At 41.7% G+C, this 26,996-nt stretch overlaps 1 protein-coding gene across 6 annotated transcripts in view; it reads left to right on the top strand.

Moving 5' to 3' along the window:
• The window catches only part of LOC136850225 (small glutamine-rich tetratricopeptide repeat-containing protein alpha-like), a 157,483-nt gene that overhangs the window by 61,035 nt on the left and 69,452 nt on the right, over positions 1 to 26,996 (top strand). For all 6 annotated transcript variants that reach the window (XM_067123860.1, XM_067123862.1, XM_067123865.1 and 3 more), the window contains one exon: positions 6,762 to 6,928. In XM_067123860.1, the coding sequence (XP_066979961.1) occupies positions 6,762 to 6,928 (167 nt within the window). The remainder of the gene's footprint in view (positions 1 to 6,761; positions 6,929 to 26,996) is intronic.

Raw genomic sequence — 26,996 nt, 5'->3', positions numbered from 1 at the left:
GGCACCCTCTCCCCTTACCCTCTCAGGTACAGAGCATGAACCAATGCTACCTGGTTGCTAGGTACATGTGCACTTTTAGGAATGTGCACAGCACTGAGCACTCTTCAGGGAAGATCTCATTGGGGTCTTCCTCTTCTGTCCCTCTGCAGATGTACTAAATGAAACCTGTGCATTGAAGATTACCTAGTCACACACTTGGATGAATGCTCAGTCCTTGAACCAACCATGTATCTCGGGTGTTTTGGGGAATGAAATCCTGTCTATATCTGGTCTGTGAACCAGTGTGCAGGTAATCCTTTCTTCTGTCCTTACATGAAGTACATTGGTTGGAATATCACAATCTGTTTGCTGGTGTGGGCTCAGTCTTAGGATCGGGCACACTCCAATGGCAGGTAAGTCCAAGTTATCTTTTGTGGAAAAAATCAGTTCAATTCAGGTAAGTGCAGTGTTTGTGCACAGCAGTGCATGGGCACACCAACTATTCAACTGGAATGCAACAATTGACTACTGAAATTGATGGAGTCTTTGGATCTTTGAACTATATTTCACTCTTCCAATTGGGGAAAAGTTTGCAATCTTAAACTGGTTTTGCCTTTGTGCATTAATTCTTCTCCCTTGGCTTCAGGCCAAGCAAGGTTGAATTAACACAGCCTCCTCCCTTCAGTATGAATGTTGTTGGTGGTGTGTCACATACCACTTTTTTTTTTTTTTTTAAGTACTTCGAATACTGGGAGGTTCTTTCCACATGCATTTGTGTTATACTCAAGTCAGGATAGTCTACTTCATGATTGTGCTTCTAATGCTCTCACAAGCAGCATTTTATTAACCTAAGCTTTCATGAAAGATCAAGTAACTGTCATACCCTCTGTCTGTATAAGCAGGCTATTGCATGTACAGACACTCAAGACATCTGTTCTATGATTCCTTGTGATTTTACATTCATGAGAGACAGTCTAGTCTGTTAGTTAGGGCTTGGATTGTAATAAACACAAGCATGGTTGCTTCAGTAAGTTCAGTTTTGACCGATCAGACAGAATTATCGGATTTTCTTCCTTGATTTTAAGAGGTTATACCTTCATAATCGTTATTATACAATCAGCATTGACTGTGCCTTTCATGTACATTCACTCCCGAAGAGAACCTGATGTTACTGATTTGTCTTCTTTGTGGGTTGTACAACTCTTACCTCAGGGAATTTGAACTGGGAAGGGAGGGACCTTGCATCCTTTCAGGATCCCTGCAGTATTGTTGGAACATAGATCTTTTGACTCTCAGTGAGCCTAATGATCTTGAGGAAGCAACCACTGCTGTCCTGAACTCTATTGAATGGAGTTCTTGAACAGCTATACAGGAGGCAAAGTTGTTCTGAATGCTGTGGTTACATTGTGCTTATGGTGTTTTGGTAAGTTTAACTTTCTGGTCTTGTTTTTCCGGCGGTCAGGCAAAAAACTTCCTTACAGCTATGTAGGGTGCCTTGGTGGTATCGATCATTGCTCCTTCCACAGCAGAAATGACCATCATAGTTTTTTGGTTCCTGCATGAAGGGGAAGTAAGACTTGAATAATGGCAAGAAGGAAGTGTAATTTTTCTTATTCCTGACCATTGTTGCAGTTGAAAACTTCCATTCGTCATGCTTTCCTTGGGAAGGGACAAGAAACCTCCTCATTGGATCGGTGTTAGACTGTACATTACCCTGTTCAGAGGTAACAAGGAAACGGCAGTGGAGAGGGAAGTGGGAGTCCCAGGCTCTCTTTTCCACCACCCAAATTTTATCAGCCAATAGTGGCAGCAAAGTGATTTGTAGCCATATTTTTGGGTGTGCCTAGTCCTTCTGGTAGGTTGGGAAGTTGCAACTTCTCTAATCCTAGACTAATTTCCAGCCCTTCCATCCTCCTCCAGCAATGGCTAAGTGGGAATGGAAAAGATGGGGGCGTTAATATGTAACTTTCCCATTATTTTTTAGCAACATTTAAGGGTTGCTTGCTTTGCCTTGAATATATTACAGAAACAGGGAATAGAGTTTTGGATACAGGCAGTCCTTGCTTATTGGCATTCCGGTTTTACGGTGCTTGGCTAACGATGTCAATAACCAGATTTTCAGCGTCGGTAAGCGGTTAACGGCGTCGATCAACGGTTTATTTGCACTTACGACGTAAACGCCATTTACAGACAGTTCCCAGTTATCAGCGGGCTCAGTTATTGGCAATCCGGTCTTACGACGCTGGTCTAGCAACGAAGATCAGCAATTTTCTGCAATTTTCAGATCCAAAAATCACTGATTTCTCCTTATCGGCGCCAATAATCAGGTATTGGCACCGATACATACCATACAGAGGTGCCAGTCTCCAGTTATCAGCTCCAATACCAGGTTATAGGCACTGAAAATCGCTGATTTTTGGTTATGAGCGGTTTTCGCTTATCGTCATGCTGTCAGAACGGAACCCCCACTGATAGCCATAATTATCAGTGATTTTCGGTTAGCAGCACTCGGCCAGGAACAGAACCCCCGCCATTAACCCTTAAGGGACAGCATAATTTATCAATGTGCAGCGCCCCAGACTGGGGAAACTTTGAGGTCGGCAAAATAAAAAAAAATCATATCAATGGAAAGAGAATAACATGTAAATTCACACTGTATAAATAAAAAAAATTCTAAAAAATTTTTCCCTACCTCCCACGAGAAGTTGAAAATGACTATTTACAACCCCTTGTGGGGCCTCATTTACAAGACAATCGTAAATTTTACCAGTTTATATATGTTTTTTCTAATAAATAAGTTTTTTGGATTTTGTAAAATTATTATTACTGCTCACACAATATCAAACAGATAGAAATAAACGGAGTAACAAATTTTTTGCATATTTGTTGTAAAATATTCATGTAAGTTTACGAGAAGGAAGATTCAGTAACTTTTTTTTACTTTTACATGCATTTTCTAATATTTCTTTGTAAAATTACATTTACAACCGACATACTATCGTAGAAGACAAAAACAAAAATCAACAGCAACCCCTTCATATATTTACAAGCAAATTTACACAAAGACTCGTGTGAGAGAGAGAGATGCAGTACCTTCCCCCTTGAAGTCACAAGCATTACTGATACTGGCTTAACTCTCACGTCTGTATAAAAGTTGCCGTTAGTGAATTTATAGCATATAGAAGTATTGGCACCTTTGTTTCGAATCATTATTACCATAACATTGGTGCATAATTTTGCTTCACACTCAAGCTCAATCTGTCCACCTCCCCAAACCTGTTTTACTTCACACTGAAGCTCAATCCGTCCACTAAGGGTTAATCGGGGGACTGCCTGTATAACAGGCCTCTGGGGCGGACATCGTTGTTGTATTGAGACTACCAACCTCTCTTCTCTTAGACACAGATCTGTCTTAACTGCCCCCTCAGGTTCTTCAAGATCTCTAGCCTTGCCAGCATGGATTAAAGAGGCAATGGGGGAAGGCATTATAAGTTGTGAGGGATAAGTCTCCAGAGTATTTCACAGTTGCCTCTACACTGTAAGAGGTCAAATGAGACTCGAGTCAAGTCTGTGAACCTTATCCTCTTAGGAGTAGGGGTTACATACTCTTTCAAGATGGAATGACCCAAGCTGTGGTATAGTCCATCAGAGGGTACAACTTCATGCTTAGGAGTACTGAGAAACATACTTTTGAGTACCTGTTCATCAGAACTCTTAAGTTTTTCTCGCTTCTCTGTTACAGGATCAATTTCAAAGCTCTGTTTCTAACTGAAGACATCTTTACAGATGATTACTATGTTTTTATCTGAATGTTGTCTTGGTAGTTTTGTTATGGTTACACCTCGAGTGTTACCTGGTAAATGTGTTTTTTCTTGAACTTCTGCATCCTTTTAACAGACCGTATGTGGTTATGCTTTTACCACGACAAACTCATGGAGGTATGAGCTCTTCCTGTCCTGCCAGGAATAGTTAGATTTCAGCTTTGAAGGGTTGCATTCAGCAAACTGTTTTCTCATAGGGTCTTTCTGGTGTAAGTCACAGAAGTGCTAATGTTGTGTTGGGATGACAGGAACTCCTCAGGGGGAAGCTCTATGAACTCTCCTTCCTCCCAAAATGCATGTTATGGTTGCATTAAAGTAGGGTTTGAACACTCTTCAGGGTTGTTGGGGGGTGGGGGGGGGGCACTGGCTGGTGCCAGGTTCTGGCCTTTCATCTGTAGGTCAACATCCTGGGAACACGTGAAGCATTGCTTCTCTGAAGGTTTCCAGGAATACAGTAGTCATAAGTGTATTCAGTATTGTTACAGCACGATCTCAGTGGAACCTTACCAATCAAAGGTCAAATGAGACTGGAGTCAAGTCTGTGGACCTTATCCTTTTAGGAGTAGGTGTTATGTACTCTGCTATGTACTCTTTCAAGATGGAATGGCCCAAGCTGTGCTATAGTCCATCAGAGGGTACAACTTCAAACTTTCAGCTTGGGAGTACTGAGAAACATACTTTTGGGTACCTGTCCATCAGAACTAAATTTTCCTCTACTTGTCTTTTACAGTATCAGTTTCAGGGGCGATTACTAGGTTCCTATCTGAATGTTGTCTTGAGATTTTTGCTACACCTACACTTTGAGTGTTATCTGGTAAGTGTTTTTTTTCTTGGACCTCTGCTTCCTTTTAACCGGTTTTTGCAAAAGGAAAGAAGTTAGATCTCATGCCCAGTTAACAGACTGTACCTGAATATGCTCGTAAGCACAACAAACTCAGGGAGGTATGAGCTCTGATTCCTGCCCTGCCAGGAACAATCAGATCAGCTTTGAAGGGTTGCATTCAGCAAACTGATGCCTCATAGGGTCTTTTCTGTTGTAAGTCACAGAAGTGTTACTGCTGTGTTGAGATAAACTGTCCTTCCTCCTAAAATTCATATTATGGTTGCATTGAAAAAAGGTTTGAACACTCTTCAGGATTGTTGGGGGGGAGGGGTTTCTGGCCTTTTATCTGTAGGTCAACATCCTGGGAACGCATGAAGCATTGCTTCCCTGCAGGTTGCCAGGAATAGTTGCAAGTTTACCCAGTATTGCTGTTGTTACAGCTCAATCTCAGTGGAACCTTAACAAGCAAAGAGGAAGGCTCTCCTCTGGCTTTACTCTGTGGCATTTGCAGATGCATGAGTGGACAGTGCACCACACCATTTGGCTATTTGCCTGGAGGGAATGGGCTGGCAGACCAGCTCAGTGGTTGGGGTCACTTTGGTAGAGAGGTTCGTATTCTTGTGCCCAATCTAGTTTCCAGCATATTCTTAATGAACTTAGGTCTTCTTACATATTTCTCTTCTTTGTCTTCTTTGTCTTGTGGGTGGAGCAAAGTCTCAGGACTCATCAGCTCCTGATGGGAGGTTTGAGTTTTCTCCAACCCCTCCCACCAGGACTTCAGTTGGTGATTTTGGAATGGACATTTTTTTATACATATTTTGCAAGCTGTAAGATTCTTCTTGAGGGACCCAAGGTCTAAGTTTTCAGTTCCAGCCGCTTTCCTTCATCTCTGGCTAGCATCGGAGGAGGTGTCCAGGGATATCCTTCTTTTTCTGACTTTGTAAGGTACCCAATGAATTTTGACCGCTCTTAGGAGGATGTTATCCACTGTACTCATCAAGGATAGAGGAGACAAACTTAGGGCACAGGACCTGCCTTATCCCATAATGGTGAACTTTGTAGTGCTTCTAGGCAATGAGGGCAGGTGTCTAGACTTAGGCCACTCTCCTCACTCTATCAGGGGGACATTGCCCACAGGCCCCTAGGTATTTATTAGGACCTACAATGGTTGCTTGCAGGTGGATTTGGCACCGGGCTCCCTGACAAGAAAAGTATCTTGCCTAATTACTTTAGCTTAGTGTAAGCCTGGAGGGTGAACACAGAGTGACTGGACACTCTTTCTGTCCTTTGTCCATTTTGGATCACCCTCAAGATTTCAATCACCCAATCTTAGAATAGTCTAAGATATGTCTCCCTCACTCTCCCTTTTAACATAGGAGGAGGAAGCTTAGGTAGAGCTGCTCAGTTCTTTTCACAAGTAGCTGCATTCTGCCTTGAATTTCCTTACAAGACATCTTGTGGTTCTCTGATGTTTTTTCTTTACTTGAGTATCCTTCTGTGGGCAAGGTATTCTGGCTCAGGGCACTACTGCTCTGGTCAACCTTTTCACAGACCAGGAAGAGGTTACACAAGTCATGACTTCCCCCTGATTGCAAGCACAGCTGGGAGCTTTACATCTAATTGGAGGGAACAACCTCACTCCTAACAAATAAATCTCTTAAGTACAAAATGATGGTTTGTGTTTGCAAAACAAATTCTGAAAGTGATATGTATTTTTCTAGATATACAAATAAGTCTTTTATATATTTGAACCCACTTTAACTGCTCCATCCCTGTGGCTGAAGGAATAGTGGCTAATGTCAGTTATCAGGTGAGGGGCATTCCCCGACTCCCCATTAACCACTAGAGGACCTTGCTTGTTACCAATTTCAGCAACTAATTCCCAGTGGTATTGAAATATACTCCTATACAAAAGACTCTGGTTTGTATACCTAGGAAAAATGCAAATTTTAAAATTAGTTTTATTGATGGGTTTTTTATTGTTTATTTTTATATCAAACATCTGTTCATATTTTACTGTATTTGATGTCTTGGTTATAAGATGTTGGTTGCTTGTGGTATGTATGTATATTGGAGAACATTCATTTCAGTGATTATGTTCTTAAGTGATAAATTCTGCTTTTTTATTGTTTTGGTAGCTTGGCATATTCAAGTTTAAACAACCATCTTCAAGCAAAAACTTGTTACTTGAAGGCTCTGGAACTCGAACCTGACAACGAGAGTTACAAAGGAAATTTAGCTATAGCTGAGGAGAAGCTTCAAAGTGAACCTAATCAACCAGCTACTAATCCATTTGCAGGCATTGGTAAATACAAATTTCAGTTGTTTTATAAAATAGGTATTTGACAGCTGCTGCTCTATTAGCCATTCTTTTGGGCTGGGTAAAGGAAACTTCATGCATAAAATTTTTCACAGTAAATAATAAAATTTGCACCTGCCAGTGTCTTTTTCAGTTAATTTCTTTTTTATGAAAGATATATTTTTAAATATCTAACTTCCCTGGTAGTTACATATATATAGCTTTATCCCGCCGATTCGTCGCGCGCACGGCAAAAATTCAAAATTTGCGGCAATCGCCGATAGATGGCCAGGTGGTCATACCTGAGCGCCCTCTACTAGGTACCTAGAACCATTCCCAATTGTCCTCAGAAATTCCCTGCCGTTGTTTCTAGTCAACACATTGGAAATTCGCTCTTTTTTGGTTTTACTTTGTCTACTTTGGTGAAGTACCCATTGTTTGGTTTTTAATTTTTGGCATTTTTGATATTAATTTTCCTGGATTTCTCTTTCTCTCTGTCAATTAGTTTGTAGGTTTCCGAACCAAAACTTACTTTTGTATTCTCAAGATGGCTGACTCTGTTGTTAGAATGTGTGTTAGGGGATGCAAGACCTGGTTCTTCCTAAAGAAGCTGCCCTTGATCCCCACAATGTATGTAAGAAATGCAGAGGTCATGTGTGTACATTTGATAATAGATGTGAAGAGTGCTGAACGTTTGTCTGAGAGAGTGGAGAGAATATGATCGCTATGTACAGCGATTGGAGAAGGACAGAATTAGGAGAGCTAGATCTTCAGTGTTCTGTCAGCTAGGTCTTCTGATAGTCAAGTCCTTTCTAACTTGTCTGATTCTAATATTCCTGATCCTAGCCCTAAGGTAGTAGTACCCGTTCCAATCAAGAAAAGCGGAGGTAAGTAACCCATCCTTGAAGGATATTATGAATGCTATTTCTGCCTTGGGAGTTTCAGTACAATCCCTTACTCGGATAGAGAAGTGATGTGGGGCAGTGCATAGTTTACAACAAAAGTTCTGTGACAGTGTTAGTGCAGTGGAGGGTGCGTCCGTTCGTGTCTGTCACGCTCCTAGCCCTAGGCCTCTTCCATGCTCCCCAACCCCTGGGAGAAGGAGCTTTGACGACAGGCCAAGGGAGGTGAGAGACATTGAACAACGATCGGACGTCCCCTCGGCGATCCTGTTTACGCATCCCAGGGACGCTCCCCTCGCCGCAGGAAAGGCGAGATGAGGACGTGTTCTTCATCTTCGGATGACGCTAGACCCAAACGTGGATGGCGTCAATCTCAGATTTCTAGACCTATCAAGAGAAAGGTCCCCTGTCACGCCCCAACAACCCTCTTGCAGCAAATGGAGCTCTCCTGAGAAATTCCTATTGGAAGAAGACAACGTTTGGCGCTAAACAGAGGCGTAAGACGCAGAACTCATCGGAGGAAGAAGACGTTGTACATCACTTCAGTTCACGCTTCTCCCCACCCCCAGATTGGGGCGTGTCGCAAAAGGCTTGTCACCACCTCATCCTCTCTTGGGATCCCAGCCAAAGTTTCAAGGTTGTAGAAGTTCGTCCAGTGCCATCTCCAGTTGTTCCTCAGCAGCAAGCAGCACCACAAGTCAAGTTTTTGTCAGAAGTGCAGCAGTCCCTTGCGTCTCTTTTTCGACTCTTACAAGTTTTAAGGACTGAGAAAAAACCACAGGGAAAGGAACCTTGGGACGCCAACAGACCCAAGAAGAGGGTAAGACAAGAGTTAGAACAGCAAGACGCTAACAACAAGGAAGACGCGGATTCGCTGCAGGTTAAAGCTCATAAACGCTGCCATTTGAGCAATAGCAAGCGTGACTGGGAGGTGACAAGGTTCGTTATTTCTGCAGCAAGCTGGGCGCATGCGTGACGCATGCAAACATGACGTCACACACGATTCCCCACTCGCTCGACATCTCCCCTCGCAGCAAGCTGGCGATACGTGCTCATGCAAACATGTCGTTAAACGATTCCCCCACTGCTTGCCATCGGATTTAGCTAATCCTTTGGAAGAGATCTCGGAGGAAGAGATTTTGCAAGAAACTCTTCATGCTGCAGATCTGAAGAGACTACTTTCGCTGTTGGCGGACTTATTTCCTAATGATTTTCAACAGCCCGTTCTCGGAGTCCACCTCCTGATCCAGTTTTTGATGGGAGACCCCAAAAGTCTTCTTCCTTCAAGAAGACAGTATTAGCAAAATCAGTGAAGAAAGCCTTTTCAACACTGAATGGCTGGATTTTGAAGAAGAAAGAACAGGGAAGGACAACTTTTTCTTTTCCCCCGACTAGGTTGGCTTCTAGATCTAGCGTGTGGTATGAGACTGGGGAAGCTCTCGGCTTGGGAGTTCCTGCCTCCTCCCAAGGGGACTTCTCCAGTCTGGGACTGGAGAACAGCCTTGTCAAAGGCCAAGGTTTTGTGGTTGCAATTGGACCACTTGCTGAAGGGCATCTTTAGAACAATTGAAGTCTTCAGCTTGATGGATTGGACTCTCCATTCTCGAGAGAACCTGTCACAGATGAGGAACGATCCGCAGATGCACCTTATTACCTGTCTCGATAAAGCCGTGAGGATCGGGACGGTCGAACTCTCTGCCCTTTTCACAGCAGGTGTCATTAAGAAGAGAGCTATGCTGTGGGTTCCTTACATCAGGAGTGACTCTCGCTCAGAGATCAGAGCTTTTGTATGCTCCCTTAACCAAACAACTCTTCCCTTCAGAGCTGGTGAAGGATTTATCAGCAGCTTTTGCACAGCAATCAACGCATTAGATCTGATTACAAGGACTGCTAGGAAGGTTCTCGGCAAACTTTTTAGCCAGGAAGGAGAAGGAGGCGCCTCCTACACGTCAGCCCTTTCGTGGGAGAGCGGGTTTTCGAGAGGAGTCAGAGAATGGCTTCTGGAGGACAACCTCCAAGAACCCCAAGCAACAACGAAACCCAGGAAGTGAACACAACATCCTCCAGACACAAGTGGGAGCCAGATTATCCCACTTCTGGCAAAGTGGAGCCAAAGGGGGCGGACGACTGGACAGTCGAAGTTTTGAAGGAAGGATACAAGATCCCCTTCCTAGAGGAAACCTCATCTTTCACCAGAGCCGTTAGAGTTGACAACTACTTACTCGGGGAGCAAAGCAGTAGCTCTTCAGGAACAGGTGACCCAGATGCTATCAAAATCAGCAATAGAAGAGGTAAAGGAATTCTCGTCCCCAGGGGGTTTTACAACAGACTTTTCTGGTACCCAAGAACTCGGGTTGTTGGAGACCAGTTCTGGACGTAAGTCCATTGAACTTGTGATCATAAGCAAAGTCAAGTTTGCTATGGAGACATCTGCGTCAGTCCCTAGCAGGCACCAGACAAGAAGACTGGATGGTCTCGATGAGACCTACAGGACGCGTATTTTCAGTCCAATTCACCCGAACTACAGAAAATATCTGAGTTTTGTGCATCTCGGGACAACTTATCAGTTCAGAGGACTTTGTTTTGGACTGAACACGGCTCCATACGTTTTCTCACGAGTGGCATCAGGCGTAGCTCACTGGTTACATCTAAAGGAATACGGATATCGATGTACCTGGATGACTGGCTAATCAGAGCCAGATCACAAGCAAAGTGTCTGGAGGATCTTGAGTGACAATGAAGTTGATACAACAGTTAGGACTAGTAATAAATCCAACCAAATCACAGCTTCACAAGACATCATTTACCTGGGGATGAGAATTCAGTCAGTCTGGGCTTTTCCAGCCCTGAAATGCATTCTGGATTGCCTGGAAAAGGTGAAGCTCTTTTTAGGGAGATGGACCTGTTGGTGAGGAGTGGATGAGTCTGCTAGGGACCCTCTCCTCGATCGAACAATTCGTCCCCCTCTGAAGACTACATCTCCGTCCACTTCAGTTCCATTTGTCAAACTTTTGGAAAAGAGGCCAAGATCTAGAGAAGTGGATTCCGATCCCTCTGGGAATCAAAAATCATTTGAGTTGGGGTTCGACCCCAACAAACTACAAAAGGGCCTCGAACTTCAACAGAAGAACCCCGACCTAGTGTTGTATTCAGGCGTGGGGTGGGGTGCAACGCTGGGAAAGGGCGAGATCTCAGGTCTGTGGGAAAACTATCAGAAGAAATGGCATATCCTTGTAAAATCAAGGAACTGGTGGCCATTCATCTAGCACTAGTCCACTTTCAGGAGAAGGTCCAGAACAAGATAGTACAGGTCAACGCGGACAACACCACAGCGTTGGCCTACATCAAGAAATGGGGCCACTCGTTCAGATTCCCTTTACGAGGCAGCAAAGGATCTCCTGTTGTGGGCAGAAGCAAACAATTTAACTCTGATCACCCGCTTCATAGAGGGAGAGAAGAACGTCAGAGCGGATCTCCTCAGCAGAGGAAGACAGGTTCTCTCGACAGAATGGACCTTACATCACTGAGGTGTGCAACAGCCTTTGGAATCTGTGGGGAGAACCGTCAATAGACCTATTTGCAACACAGAGAACGAAGAGGTTACCAGTCTACTGTTCTCCAGTCCCAGACCAGGAAGCAGTGGCAGTGGACGCCTTCCTCATAGGGAGGGGGACTAAGCGTGACGCTTTTCCCCGTTCAAGATCCTAGACAGAGTCATGAAGAAGTTCAGGGGAGTCGAACGACGCCCGTCCATGACCCTGATAGCTCCTTTTGGGCCCATGAGACCATGGATCACAGAGGTGATGGAGTGGCTAGTAGACACCCCCAGGTCGTTACCTTGTTGGATCGATCTACTCAGACAGCCGCATATAGAGAGATACCATCAAAATCTCCTTGCTCTAAACCTAACTGCCTTTCGACTATCGAAAAGCTGGCAAGAGCAAAGGGCTTTTCAAGGGAAGCTGCAAGAGCTGTTGCGAGAGCGAGGAGAACGTCCACACTCAAGGTGTACCAATCAAAATGGGACGTATTCAGGGAGTGGTGCAGAAATAATAACATTTCCTCTTCCAGTACCTCTATAACTCAAATGGCAGATTTTCTGCTGCATTTAAAAGTCCAAGGAAACCTAGCAGTATCAACCATCAAGGGATACTGCAGCATGCTTGCTTCCGTCTTCCGTCACAGAAATCTTGACGTGTCGGGAGACAAAGACCTCACGGACCTCTTAAGGTCTTTTGAGACGGTTAAAAGGAAGGACAACCCGACCCCCTCTTGGAATTTGGACGTAGTCCTAAAGTTTTTAACCTCGAGCAGGTTTGAACCTCTCGATAAGGCTTCATGGAAGGATCTCACGAAGAAGACCCTTTTCCTGGTTGCGTTGGCTACTGCCAAGATGGTAGGAGAATTACAAGCCTTTAGCAAGAAGGTAGGCTTCAATGGGGAGAATGCAGTCTGCTCTCTACAACTAGGTTTCCTCGCTAAAAATGAGAACCCGTCTCAACCATGGCCCAGATCCTTTACCATACCAGGGCTGTCTCATTTAGTAGGACAGGAAAAGGACAGAGGCCTTTGTCCAGTTAGGGCCCTAAAATTTTATATACAGAGGACCAGAAACATGAGAGGTCAGTCGGACAACCTCTGGTGCTCGGTGAAGAAACCTTTGTTGCCCTTATCAAAGAATGCTCTGGCATTCTTTATCAAGGATTTAATAAGGGAAGCTCACCAAAACTGTGACGAAAAACTTCCCAATCCTCAAAGTCAAAGCTCATGAAGTAAGAGCTGTGGCAACTTCGATGGCTTTTAGACATAATAAGTCGATGAAATCGATTTTGGAAGCGACATTCTGGGAGAAGCAAGTCTGTCTTCGCAGATTGTTACCTTAAAAAGTACAGACCCAATATGAGGATTGTTGTTCCCTAGGTCCGTCACGTTGCCTCCTGAACTTTAGTTGGAGAAGGTACTACTGCCTCTAACCTATAACCTTATTTTTATTATACCCTTGCCTTTTCTTGAACTCACAGGTTGTCTGTGAAGGTTGTTGCAACCTTCCACAGTCTGGGGTTGCAAGTCTAAGTTAGGGTTTTATGGAGTGTGTTTTTAGTGATTTTAGTGGGTCAGGTGGTCAGCTCTTTGTCCATGGCTATGCCAGGATAGCAAGGGTGGTGGTCTAGTCATGTTAAGGTCGAGGACCGTGTGACAGACCCATAGAGACTTTCTACAGCCCCTGGATGGGTCAGCTGGGTTTCTCAAGGAATGCAGGCGAATGAGGCAGGATAACTATGAAGCCAGCTTCCTTATCAGGTAAGAACCAGAGTATGGTTACAGCTAATATATAGTTAGTAATTATCACACGAATTCCCAAGTGTGTTTGGTTCTCTAACCCACCACCAAGGGTGTCAATCAGTTATATATAAGTTCCAAAGTAACTACCAGGAAGTTAGATATTTAAAAATAGTATTTTCATTATAAAATAAGTTTTTAAATATACTTACCAAAGTAGTTACAAAGTTACATATAAAGGTCCTCCCTCCTCCCCTCTGAGAACAGGGGCATGGAATTCCTGAGGACAATTGGGAATGGTTCTAGGTACCTAGTAGAGGGCGCTCAGGTATGACCACCTGGCCATCTATTGGCGATTGCCGCGAATTTTGAATTTCTGCCGTCTTGCGCGATTTAATCGGCGGGATAAAGCTATATATATGTAACGACCAGGTAAATATATTTAAAAACTTATTTTATAATGAAAATACCATTTTCTTTTATATTTGCTGGATAAGCTTTATTGCATACGCATCCTTATCATTACTGACTCTTTGCTGTTTGGGGAGGACCTTGTGCAGTCCAGTACTTTCACTTTTTTTTTTTTTTTTTTTTTTTTTTTTTTTTTAGGCTAGGGCAAAAATTCTTTAGCATTTTTGTTTTATTATTAGAATTTTATTTGCTCCACTACAAAAAGATCAGTCAGTCACAGGCCATATCTGTGGTTTTAGTATACCAGACACTGCGGTCTTTTGTTTAACATGCAGAGGAGTGTTAGCCCACTATGCACCTGTACCATCAGGTACTCATCAAACACCTGCCATCTGCCACACTTCTCATATGTATGCACAACTGTTAACAAGTGCACAAAATTCGTAGGTTTCCCGTTACTACAGGGGTTCCCCAAAGCTCACTGCCCTCCCAGCAGTGATTTAAAAACTCTTCTTACTTCAGTCAATATGACAAGATTTGACTAAAGCCAAGGCAGTGTGGTTTTTATTGAACAACCAGATATATTGGAACTTGAGGCAGTCACTCCCAACATAATGAGGTGCCTGTGGAGTGTATCAACTTCAAATTAGAGAGGCAGCTGGAGCCAGAGAAGGTTTCAGTTGTAGAGCTCAGGATCAACTTAGCCAACTTGCCTCTGTTTAGTATAATGTCAGATATTGTAACAAATGGGAAGCTCAGGATGGAAGGTAGATGTTCTAGCAAGGGATACGATAGACCCATTGTCAGCCCTCATCTTTTCACACTCCCTGATCATTAATTGGGCAGGTTCTATCTCACCCAGGACTGCTCTTTGCAAGCATATCTCCTAGTGGGAGGCTGTGTCAGAGCAAACTTTATTTTCCACTTTCCTTTCTTGGTTAACTTTACAAGAGTTGAGATTGATATGATTGAACTCTTACAGTGGGAGTCCCTGGCCATGGCAAGTTGGCAGCATTGTGCCTTAAGAGCCACAAGTTTTGTGCTTTCAGGGAAAGCTAATTTACTGGGTAACATTGTAATGGACAAAATGATAGTGGTGTTCTTGGCAGAGCTTGTATTGTACACATCAAGTTGGTAGTGTATCTTTTCACCAGTGTGATGATGAACTCATGAATGGACATCTCTTACTTCATTTCTCCCTCTATGTCAAGAATTTAAGGATCTCTTGGGTTTTTTGACTTGTCCCTGTTCCTGGAGAATCTGCTCTAAGAAACTCTAGTATGCTTGATTCTGTTCCAACCAGGTTGGCCATCATCAACATTGGGAGTGCTTTGATTCCAGTTTTACACCATTCAACTCAATCAAGGAAGCAGAAACAAACAAACAAGGCCAATCACTGTTCCAGAGGAATAAGCAGCAGAGGACTCTTGGGACACCCAGAAGACAAATTTTTGAGGATGCAACAGTCAACCTTTCAGGCCAGGAAAGGCAGATGGCATTTCCCCTAAGAAGAATCAAAAGGAAGTGACTTTGGACGGTTCTTGTTTGCAGAAATTCTGAGGATCTACTGAAGATCATTGTTACAGATAGGGTCAGAGCCATGGATGATGGAAGTTATGAGTGACAGCCATCAACCTCCTCTTTTCTTTTTTTAATACAAGCCTCCACTAGGATCATACTCAGCAGTTTGGTTAAACTGGTTTAATAATAATAATCTTAATAATAATATGTGGGTAGTAGACCCTCTTTCAAACAGGTAGTATTAAAAGTGATTGCTGCGTTAACTGCATTCAGTTGATATAGTTTTCTCTATTTTCTAATAACTGACTTTTCTTGGTTACTACATTGTAACAGTAACTCTCCGATACTTGTCATTCCCGGAGAGGGAAATAGTCATAAATCAGGATGTAATTTATTTCTAACTTATACAAGTTGCATCTGGCAAATGAAAATCTGGGGGTCATGATATGTAGAGTTGCTCAGGTCCGTAGAGTTGTTAATCCACTTCAGGTGTTTATGGAAGATTATAGGCCAACGTTTCTCTCAGTTACTGCTGAGCATGTTCACAGCAAAGGAAGGGGGTAGACGGTATGTTCATTAGGGGGTCAACTGCATGCTGAGGTGAAATGCGCATTGGACAGCAGGAATTTTCTTCAGGCCAAAGTCTCAAGCTAGATGGTTACACTGCTGTAGCTTCGCTGAACGGCTGGGCTGGTGTGTGATGTCACTGCATGGTGCGTGACACTGCGTGACGTCACTGCCTGGTATTATCCAGTGAATATTTTCATTGGTCACTGGGTGGCTCACTGGATCTTGCATTGTAGGGCCTGGAGTGTCGCTTGCTGTGGCGTCTATTGCAGGCCTTTGCACAGTAGGACGTCTAATGCTGGTGGATAGGAAGAGAACTTCCTGGGTTGTATTTAATGAGGGCTTTACTTGCTGTATTAAGAGTGCCCCAAGCAACCTTAGGCATCTCAAGTCAGGGGCCTTTCCAGTTATCTCGGTGTTCTCAATAATCGTATTTCTTGCGATGCCTTGTATGATGTGAATCCCTCATATGGAGTTTTATAGCACCTGACGCATGACAGGAAATCCCCTTAGCCGGTTTCATGAGGGGCATTTGAAATGGTATACCACATTTGTCTTTCTAAGGGGATCTCTTATCAGTGGGGGATGGGTTGTTCATTATCAGGTCTCTTGTGCGCCTATTTTGGCAGTAAATAACGAGGTCCAGTTGGGTGTTGACATCCTCCAGGTATTTAGGGTACATTCTTGCTTTATAGTATAATTTAATTCTTTCTTGTAGATGGGGCTGCAGCTGTTCATGTGTGTCATACTACTGATCCAGAGCTGTACATATTTCTTTATTTACTTGCTTGTTCGAATACCCATTATTTACGAGCATTTGGGAGACACGGTCGAATTTTTGGTGGGTGACCTGCCAGGATGAACAGTGTGTTAAGGCCCTCCTTAGGAATGCCTTGATGGTGGTATTCTTATACCTTGCAGAACATACGCTGTCTCCATTAAGGCAGAGGCCAAGGTTGGTCTGCTTCGTGTACAGAGAGGTTCTCAGGCCGTCGTCAGTCTTTCAGATGAGAACGTCGAGAAAGGAAAGCTGCCCACTACTGCTGAATTCCACTTCATAAATTAGGAAGCTGCATTCCTGGAAAGTGTGGCGGATTGCCTCTACTTCGTTCTTGTCGGCCTGCACAAATGCATCGTTGCTGTAGTGCACGTAAATACACGACTTTCGTATATGGGAAAAATCCTGCTCTTCTACTGCTACCATATAAAAGTTAGTGAAGAGCACACCAAAAGGCGAGCCCATTGCCACACCATCTTTTGTTCTATATATGGCCCTTGTATTTCAAGAAAGGGGTTCTTCGTGCATATTTCAGGAGGGCCTGTATGGACCCTCTGGGATATTCAGCTGGGGCGTAGAGGGGCCCCTGTAGATACGTTCAATGATTAGGCCAGTGGTTTTGTCTACAGGAGAGGAACATGAAGAAGATGAACAGACAGAACAGAGACCTGCTTTCCACGATCTACATTACCTAGAAAGCATCATGGCATTCCCTTGCCATCTCTGAGAGAAAGACCAGAAAAAGCAGCTGAGAAACATCACTCAGAAACTTGTTACCCTCAGCGGCGGCAATCTCAGAGTGCCGCAGCTGAGAAGAGGATAATATCAACCTCACCAATTATGAACTCGTCCCCGACCAAGACAATACTCCACTTAGGGCTTAACTGCCACATCATAACCAAGCCCAAACCTCTTGAGAAAAGGCTTGAAATCGAGTTAATACTTGATTCTATATAGCGACATGAGAGCCGTAACCTCATCGCACCACAGACTCCTTGCAGCCTTTACTGCTTACCTAAGCCTTCACGGAGCGGGGTCTATACACCAGCAGCATCTCCACCCATGAGATGAAAGAGGCTGCTAAAGAGCTAAGACATCACAGTGCACCTGGCAGATAAAACAGCAGCCTTCGTTTTGATCAATACTACCGACTCCCACCAGACGCCGGGCTGTGAACAGTGGGTAAGGTTTATGATGGAGAAGTAGGCAATAGAGGATTAGGGCAGCTGTCTGGTTTCTAGATCCCAAGGTTATTGGAGGGTGGTAGCCTACCTTAGGCTTCAGCTCTTTTACAGAGTTCTTTTGATCACCCAGGGATCATCTCCCATTCTTTCCAATAAAAAGTTTTTCAGGGTGGAAGTCAGCTTTGGTTTGGCTCATTAAGAATGGGTACTTGCTGGCATCTTTGGACCTCAAGGATGTGTACTTCTAAGTCCTAATTTACCCATTTTCAAGGAAATACTTCACTTCATTTCAGCAAAGATGTTTCACAACAAGGTTTTGTGTTTCATCCTGCCCACCACCTCTGACATCGTACCCAGACTTGAGTATAAGTAGTAGCATGGTCTCACAGGTACAGCTCAATTGTGGAATTACTTGATGATGGTGTAAAACAGTATCTACATCTTTCCACCTTATTCACATTGACAAATACTTTTGACTTCACATCGGCTGAGAGAAGGTGGATTACACTGCCAATAATAGCTACATTCTTGGATGTGGACATAGACACTGATGAAGTCCTGGTTTCCACCACTTCCACAGTTGAGAAACTGAGGAAGCCCTGGTTTCCACCACTTCCATAGTTGAGGTATTGTTTACAGTTTGCCTTATGTGGTACAATTTAGGTAGAACTAGAGGTTTTCTGCAGCTTCCCTTTGGGCTCAGCTGCATTTGCTTATGCCTTTTTATTTTTATTCCATTTCCTTTGGCCTTTCCCCACCTAGTCCAATTATTTGGGATGAATATTACCTACTGTTAAAGTTAGCTAATATGGCCAGCCTGATGACTGTCCAGTACACCTGTTCTCCACCAGGTGTGTTTCAAATGTAGCTCTTGTCAGAATTTTCCTTGCTGCCATTGCGTACGGTGCTTGTCGGCCTTTCATGGTTGTTAGCTGCTATCATGATACTGTACATTTATTTTTCACAGGATAGCTCCACTGGAATCAAGGTTAAGAATGTCAGGTTCTGTAGGAATGATTACTATGTTAGAGGATGTTATTTTTTTAGGAGATATACATTGTCTACTCTGGCTGCAGGTATACAGTAAACCCCTGTATTCGCAGTCTCACGATCCTGTGGACTCAACTATTCGCGGATTTCTCTATGGAACATATATACTCATTATTCGCTGAAAATCTGCCCATTCACGGTATTTTTCACTGAGAAATATTCACTAATTACTGTATTTTTATCTTATTTTCATGATTAAATGCACTTTTTGTGATAAAACTATTAAAATACTCAGGTAGTGCTCGAGTTACGATATTTCACCTTACGATAATTTGATTTTGCAATGGGGTAAGCAAGTAATACCAATACAACAATATTTATAAAATATTTTTAAATTTTGCGCGGGCGCAGGCAGCAGCGTACAGGTAGCAAGAGAGACCAAATTACAATAGACCAGCTTCTTTTCCTCCAACTTTTTATCCCATCTGCTAGTTAAAAAAGTAACAGAGAATAATAGAAGTACAGTAAAACCATTTTTACCTTATATATTTTAGGCATATCTTCAAAATAAATAGCCTATTCCAGGAATAATTCCATATCAAAGAAATCAACTTTTATCTATGTGAGGCCAGCTGACAAAATGTAAACTTTTATCTATGTGAGGCCAGCTGACAAAGCATAAACACTGAGTTATGGTTGCACTCACAGCAACGTTTATTTTTCGGTAACCTTTCAGAAATTTTAATGGTAGCGTAAATACAGCAGTAATAACATTTAGGATAACATAATATTCATTTGGTGGTAAATAACGGTTTAGAACCACTCAGTGTTACGAACGATCATTATGTACAATAATTATCGCACATTATCGTATTGTTAGGGGTTTGTGACTGACTGGCAATGAGACATAAACTAAACCATGTTTCCCTTTCAGGCAACTGTGTAGGAAAAACATGATAAAGAATTGGCTTTGCTGTTTCGTTTATTTTAAATTTCTTAGGATACAATAAGTAAAACAGCATTTTTAGTAACATCACCTTTACATAACTAATATTTCATAACATACCTGTTGTTGCAAAAGCTAGCCTATACACAGATGGTTTTGTAATTCAGCACTTGTCTTATACTACAGGTATAAGATAAATCCATGAAAATTTGCCATAATTTTTACCTTGTCTTATCTAAAGGTTGCCTTATACACGGAAATATATGGTAAGTTTCAATTTTGCAACAATGCTAAGGTTAGTGTTCGAGTAAGTGTAAACAACAGCAGCCACTACCCTTGGCCGGATTTTGTCTGTTACATCCGATGTCCATTGGTCCCGGGTCCATTAAAGCGAGATTTTACTGTACAGTACTTGCTTTGTATGCCACACTAATTAGTATAATTTCTCTCACATTATTCGCAATCTGGAAAATCTATCTTATGGTAACTGGTACTCCTTGAGAGAAGAGGCCATGTGTACTTGATACAGTCTTATCAAGACACTGGAATTGTTTGTGGGTATGCCTGTTATCATTGGCTTGACAAACTGAGTAGAGCCAACGGCAATAGTATGTACAAGCGCTGGAGACATCTTATGAGGCTATGGTTGCATCTTCACTTGGTTAATCCAGTGTCAACCAGGACTGACTCAACTGCAGTTGCATATATTGCATTCTAAAGCACTGTGAGGACAAGCTTTTCCAGAGTGACAAGTGACTGCCAAAACCTGGCTGTAGGGTACAGTCTGGACTGAGGATGTCCACTTCCAGAGGTTGTCCTCCTCAATAAGTGAAGTATTTAGTCATTAAAAGTTAGTTTAACGAGACCACTGAAACTTATTTCTAGATTTTCATACGGTTATATGAAGGATTTGTTCTTAAAGATGAACGATAAAAACTACATAATGGTAAGTTAAAGGAATAAAAAAATTTTATAATAAAATTTATTATTTGGATACTTACCAACTGTTAAGTTAGCTTATATCTCTATGCTGATAGGCGAGTTGGCATTCAAACAAAAGATCAAATGGCTGACTGGATGACTGTCGAGTGCACCTGTTCTCCACCAGGTGTGTTTCGAATGTTTTAGCTCTTGTCAGGATTCTCCTTGACAGCCCAATAACCCTCACAGTCTGGGCTAAATATATATTAAGCACACCCCTAGACTGGGCTAAATTTAAGGATGGCCAGTTAAAAAAAAACTCGTCAATGCAGAGGAAGATACGCATATGTACATGGTAAAAGAAAAAAAATTCAAAAAAATTTTCTGTACCTTCCACAGGAAGTTGAAAGTGAGTATTTCCAACCCTGTGCAGGACCTCTTTTCCAAACAACAGTCATAAAAATATGCTAATTTTACCAAGCTATAAGTGTTTTTTCTAATATCCCTTTTTATTTTACTTTGTAAAATTACAATTACAGCTCAGACAATATCATAGCAGATAACTAAAATCAGTAACAAATTCTGATTATATTTATTGAAAAATATTTATGAGAATGTCACTGGATGGGAATTTTAGGTAACATTCCCCTAAGTCATGTTGAGGCAAACTGATCTCTCTCCTGTATTGACTAGCTATTAGAGTTGGGGCAAAAGTTGCCTTGAGTCATTTATAGCCCATGGAAGTGATCTGAGCACTTTTCCAGCAAAATTCGTTCAAACTGTATAGCTCGAAATCCTGAACATATATGTATTTCACCCAGAATCCACCCTAAAGCTATAAGCAAACATACAGTATATGTATGTTACCTGTCCACAAGGGGGCTAAGTTGCCTAAATCGTGGGGAGGCTGGGTTGGGTCTACTTTAACAGTAGCTAAGTATCCAAATAATAAATTTTATTATGAAAATTTATATTGTTTGTGATGAATCTTACCTACTGTTAAAATTAGCTGATTCCCAAATTGAGAAGGGGATGGTGGGTAGTGCAGCTAGACAAAATCTGCTCAGCCAATATAGCATGAAACCCAAAATATTCTTACCTGATCTGGAATCCTTTCTGGATATTACTGTCACCAGAAGCTGGATTCCATTCAGGGAGCAAGGCTCTCATATGTGTTCAGCAAAGAGCAACCTCGCAGAGAAAACCGCTTCAATTCAGCCAAAGTGAAACAGAAGCAGTGTGAGGGGACCCCTGTGCCTGGGTCCAAAAGCCCTATAAAACAACAGTCACTAAAAATAAATACCTTCATGATATGAAAGTATCCTCCTAATAATATATGTACCTTTAAGCTTCCCAAAATATTAAAAGCCAGGATTTAAAAAGAGCCTAAAATATTGCTCTTTCTTTGGTTCAGGAAAAGACTGCCCACTACTAGTAGCAGACTAAGGGCTTTACTGTTTTCAAACACGATTCTGCACACTTAAGGTAGTGAGTGGGCAAAACCAAATTGCACTTCTACTGCGCTGCATTAATCCCATCCTCAAGCAACAAATTGTCATAACACTAAATGAAGTTGCAACAGCTCTCACATTATTAATGTTTACCTTCAATAAAGGTAAAAGGTATGGAGCTAGTTCTCGTGCATCTAGCCTAATCAAATACGTCACAGAGAACCTCATGTTCTTTGACAAAGACGTTCAAGGTTTCTAAAACCACAAAATAAAAGGTTAACTTTGCCTCTTCCTGGCTTAACCTTTGACAAAGATTCTAAGTTTTCTGAAGCCACAAAACAAAAAGTTAATTTTGCCTCCTCCAGGCTTAACCATTGACAAAGATAGCTAAAACAAAAAGGTTAACTTTGCCTCTTCCTGGCTCAACCTTTGACAAACACATCTAGGTTTTCTAAAACCACAAAACATAAGATTAACTTTGCCTTTGACAAAGATGTTCTAGGTTTCTAAAATCACAAAACAAAAGGATAACTGCATCTTCGAGGCTTAACCTATCTAAGTTTTAATTGCCCCAACAGGACAGAGAAGCATTTCCTTTTCTTCCCCACCAAAAAAGGTTACAGTGGAATTCATACAGCTCTCTGAAAAACTTAGTCTTAACATCATTCTCAGCTCTAAGGCAAAAAGATAAAATAGCATTCCCTTTACAATGGCCTTAAGGAGTGTTTGCAATAAATTTACTCTTTAACTGCTGATAGTGCTCAATAAAAGGTTTCACAGTAAATAATTCAATGGAATTCATTCCAGAGGCTCAAAAGTATCTGCAGATAAAATTTAGACATTCGTCTAATTTCCAGAGAGTGACTGATACTGAGTTGAATGGGCTTCTGTCTCAGCTGATCTCAACACCTCAAGGTGCTGATCATCAACCAGATCTAATAGCACATGAGGCAATACAGGGGAAAGTATGGAATGATAACCATGAAAGTAGACAGAGAAAAAGTCTTACTATATTTAAGAAAGCAGAGAAACTTTGAATACACAGTTCCAGGTGCTGAAAATTCCTTTAGAATGGCAGCCTGAGCAATACACAAACCGCTGCTTCTGACACAAGGCCATGGTTGTTTTCCACTTCATTAAGGATAGAACCTATGCTACCTTTGAAAATCCCCTTACTGGAAGGAGACATTCGAGCATCTCCAAGTGGTTAAGTGTGAGATGCAGAAGTCAGTGGAAGTGCATGAAATTCTGTAGTTTGAGTTGATTTCCCCTTAACAGAAGAATATGAGAAACATCTACAGAAAGAGCTAAACGTTCGAAAATCATTTGCTCTGAGGTTATAGGGCTCTACGGGAGCCACTGAGCAATTCTTGAACTTGAAATTTGCTCACCAGTTCCTTAGAGTAGATAGAGGGGGATGGCCTATGAGGCTAAATCAGACCAAACTTAAAGAAACACATCCACTGTTCAAGCCTGAGGGCCCCCAAAAGAGTAGTAATCGGGCTGTTCCTGTTCATCTACATGCTAATAAGTCCATATTTGAGTGCTCCTCTAATCCCATAGCAACTGTTGAACTTGCAGATGCAATGGCCACTCTGTAGGTGTTTTTTTTTTTCTTTTAATCTCTAATCGCCAAAAACACTGTCCTTCTGCAGAGTGAATTATCAAAACAGTATCATGTTGTTCATTTCACTCAGAGAAGCAAAATTTCCACTACGACTTTGTTGCTGACCAGGGATAAACCCTGCTAGGCATCTTTGATGGTCTTTCCACTGCCCTGACATCCAGTAAGTTTTACTAGGTGTAGTATTGACCATTCTATGTTGTAAGTGCAATGACACTAGTCGAAATTCTTTGTTTCGTGTTACACAACATAGGGAAAGAACAAAACCTGGATGTAGGTTTAAGAATAAATTGGTCAACCCTTATTTTCAGCATCCCTCCTACAGAAATTTGGCAACAATGATGGTCCTAGGATTACTTATACATTTAATGAACAAGTTGTAATATCTTATGCTGAGACTGTTCTGTAATCTCTTATTCTTAACAAAACAAAAAAGCCCTTACCAAGTAGGAAGCTTCCTTCAGGGGCAAAATTCTTCAAGAAGTAAATGCCTATTCATCTTGTGACAGACAAGCCTGTAAATGTCAAGTATGATCCTCACACCCACTAAATAAGAATGAGGGGGAGTTAGGAAAGTTGACTAAAAATCATAATGCACAGAAACTGAGCCAGGTGAAGCAACAGATCCTTGGCCTTTGGAATACTGTGGACAGAGTTGGCCAACTTGAACCAGTGACTCAGTGGAAAAAATTTCTTGCTTCTAAAAATCAACACCATTCACCTATGGGCAACAAATTCCGTGAATACTTATAGAGGCGCCATACACGAGCCCAAACAAAGCACCCTGAACAGCAATGCCTCCTCTGTCAACAAATCTCAAAGGAACTTGCATGACTGAGGATGTACTGGTATGAGAAAATATCTCCTGCACATGCACCAAAACACCTGATCAATCTTTGGAAAGTTACTAAAACCATGCTGGAAAAACCAAAAAGCATGGGGACAGACACATCAAATAATACAGTCTCAATGCGTCCAACAATGGGGTGCCAATCTCCTGTTGTTTATGGAGCTAGGAAAAAGTCAGGCAAAATCCCAGTGAATTACTGCCTGGTCCATTTCATTCTCTAATTTACAACCTCCTACTAAAGAATGAGAGACTTCTTTTGAGAAGACAAAGGAACAGCTACTAAACCAATTAAACCAGTGGAGGATAACCTAACCACTCAAGATTTTGCTTCTAAGTCTCTCTATGCATGCCAGGAGGCCTGCAATTGGCCATCTATCAGAACCTGAATCCCCGAAAGGTATAAAATAAGACTTATACCAATATACACCCTCCCTTATAAGCCTTAACACATGGCAGCATAAGTGTTCTCACTTCTTTCAAACCGAGTTAGTAGAAGCATGAGGACATTAGCCTGCAGCATCAGAAATGGGTTTGATTGTGCAAGTTAAAAACTAACACTCTTCCTTGCTAAACTCCCACTGGCACCAAAAACACTTAAGGCTGGCTTCATAAACTCCTAAGCTAGTGCCACAAACGCACTAAGCTGGCGTCTCAACCTCTCTAAGCTCATGCAAAAAAGAGGCTATTAAACTGAGCAAAAGTTCAATAAAGGATAAAAACTTCAACAATCTAAACTGAAACTCAGTTTCAGCATGTCCAAAAGCACTTGTCAGTACGTCTCTTCAAGGAAAAAGATAAAAAGCAAATCCTCGAGCAACAATAGTTTAAGTGCCGATTAAGTGCCTGTATCAGCAAGAGGCGATGCTCGCAACTCACAAATAACCAGAAGACAAGGGTGGCAGACTCAAAATGTTGCAGAGTACAACAAAATGCTGTTGCAGTAAGAGAAAGCTTGGATTCTCTTTCTCCAAATATCTTGAAAGGGCACTGAGATCTATTCTTTATGGGTCTTTTTCTCAACTAAATGAAGATAGAGTGATGGCTTAATGGCCCAGCAAACATCAATCAAACAATAGGAGAAATCCAGGTCATTAGAACTCTTCTATACACATAGGGAGACAGCAGCCAAGTTGCATTTATCTGACTGTTTGAAAGGGAGACCAGGAAACGCTGTTGAAGCAACTCACCTGAGTCTCATTAGTCAGCTCTTGTTTTTAAAATGAGGTGCCCAAGAAAATAGGAAATGTCAGAAGGCGAAGCAATCTGGAGTTATCAATGACTCCTTTTTCTGAAAGTCTACAGACTTCACAGCATCCCCATAAGAAATATCCTTAGAAAACTAAGGTAGATAAAATAAGCTTGAAACAACAGCAGATACTGTAACCATGGTAGATTTCGGAAAGAGAAACATTAATCGAGGCAGAAGTAAGAGATTCAGTGATAGCCAAAGAACAGCAGGTAAAGAACGAATAAGTGCAGACAGATTAAAAAGGAATAGGCTAGCAAACAAGGATTTAGAATGAGCAAAAGATGAAGAGATTGGTTAAACAATTGACTGGTTCGACATAACATCAGAATAAGTACAACTTACAGACAGTCTTTTTTTTATTAATAAAACTGTCTATACCTATATAACTAGTCCTATCAGTGCTAACAACTTCATATTGTGATATACATTGTATAAGGAGGTGAGAAAACCAGTTTGGGGACTGTCCAGTAACCTTCTGGAAGTTCACTATAATGAGGGCCCTAATATGGGAGGGTTTATAACATGGTCCATCCTCTATACAGAGGGAGTAAACTAGTTTATTACCAGCCAAAAATTAAAAACCGTTTCTTTCACATTAAGTCTCTCTCTCTCTCTCTCTCTCTCTCTCTCTCTCTCTCTCTCTCTCTCCAAGTCATTTTTAATCTTATTATTACTTAATCATTACTGTTATTACAGGTAGAGTACTATTGTTTCTAATATTATTTAATCTTAATACAGGTATTTAAAATTACTTATTATTACCTGTATTTTACAGGTACAGTATTATTATTATTATTATTATTATATTATATTACTTAACCTATTTACTTAATCTTATTAATCTTAATATTAATATCTGAAAGTTAAATAATTTTTTTCATAAAAATATAGTCATGAAAATAACATGAAAATACAGTAATTACTGAAAATTGCTCTCTGAAAAAATCCACAAATGATTGAAAATTACATTCCACAGAAAAATTCCACAAATAACTGAAGCTGTGAATACTGAATGCTGTATAGAAGACTCAGATCATGAAAAAGAGAGGGGAGAGCTTTGTAAGGGAACAGAACCACATCACCCTGAGAACAGACCCAATTCCCTAGTGGTGGACTCTCCCAACTGTTGCTGGGCAGTCCAAGGCTCGGGCTACAGATATGAGAGGACACCAATACCTTACCTCTTATAAGGGAACTGAAAATGATCACACACACTATGGGGGTCCCAGACTGGTTCCCTAACCAATTCAGACAAACCTTGCTAACCAAAATAAGATTTAAGATACGTCCCATTCTAAATTCTCAATATGCTTTTCCTGAACCCAAAGGGGAGTGGAAAGGGGAGCTAAAGAGGAAGTCTCAGTACTAACTAAAACATTGATAAAGGAAAAGCCAGACTG

This window comes from Macrobrachium rosenbergii, chromosome 21 (assembly GCF_040412425.1).
Source record: "Macrobrachium rosenbergii isolate ZJJX-2024 chromosome 21, ASM4041242v1, whole genome shotgun sequence".
In the NCBI taxonomy this organism is placed as follows: domain Eukaryota; kingdom Metazoa; phylum Arthropoda; class Malacostraca; order Decapoda; family Palaemonidae; genus Macrobrachium; species Macrobrachium rosenbergii.
Note: the sequence above shows the minus strand (reverse complement) of the source record. Positions and strands in the feature narration are given on the sequence as shown.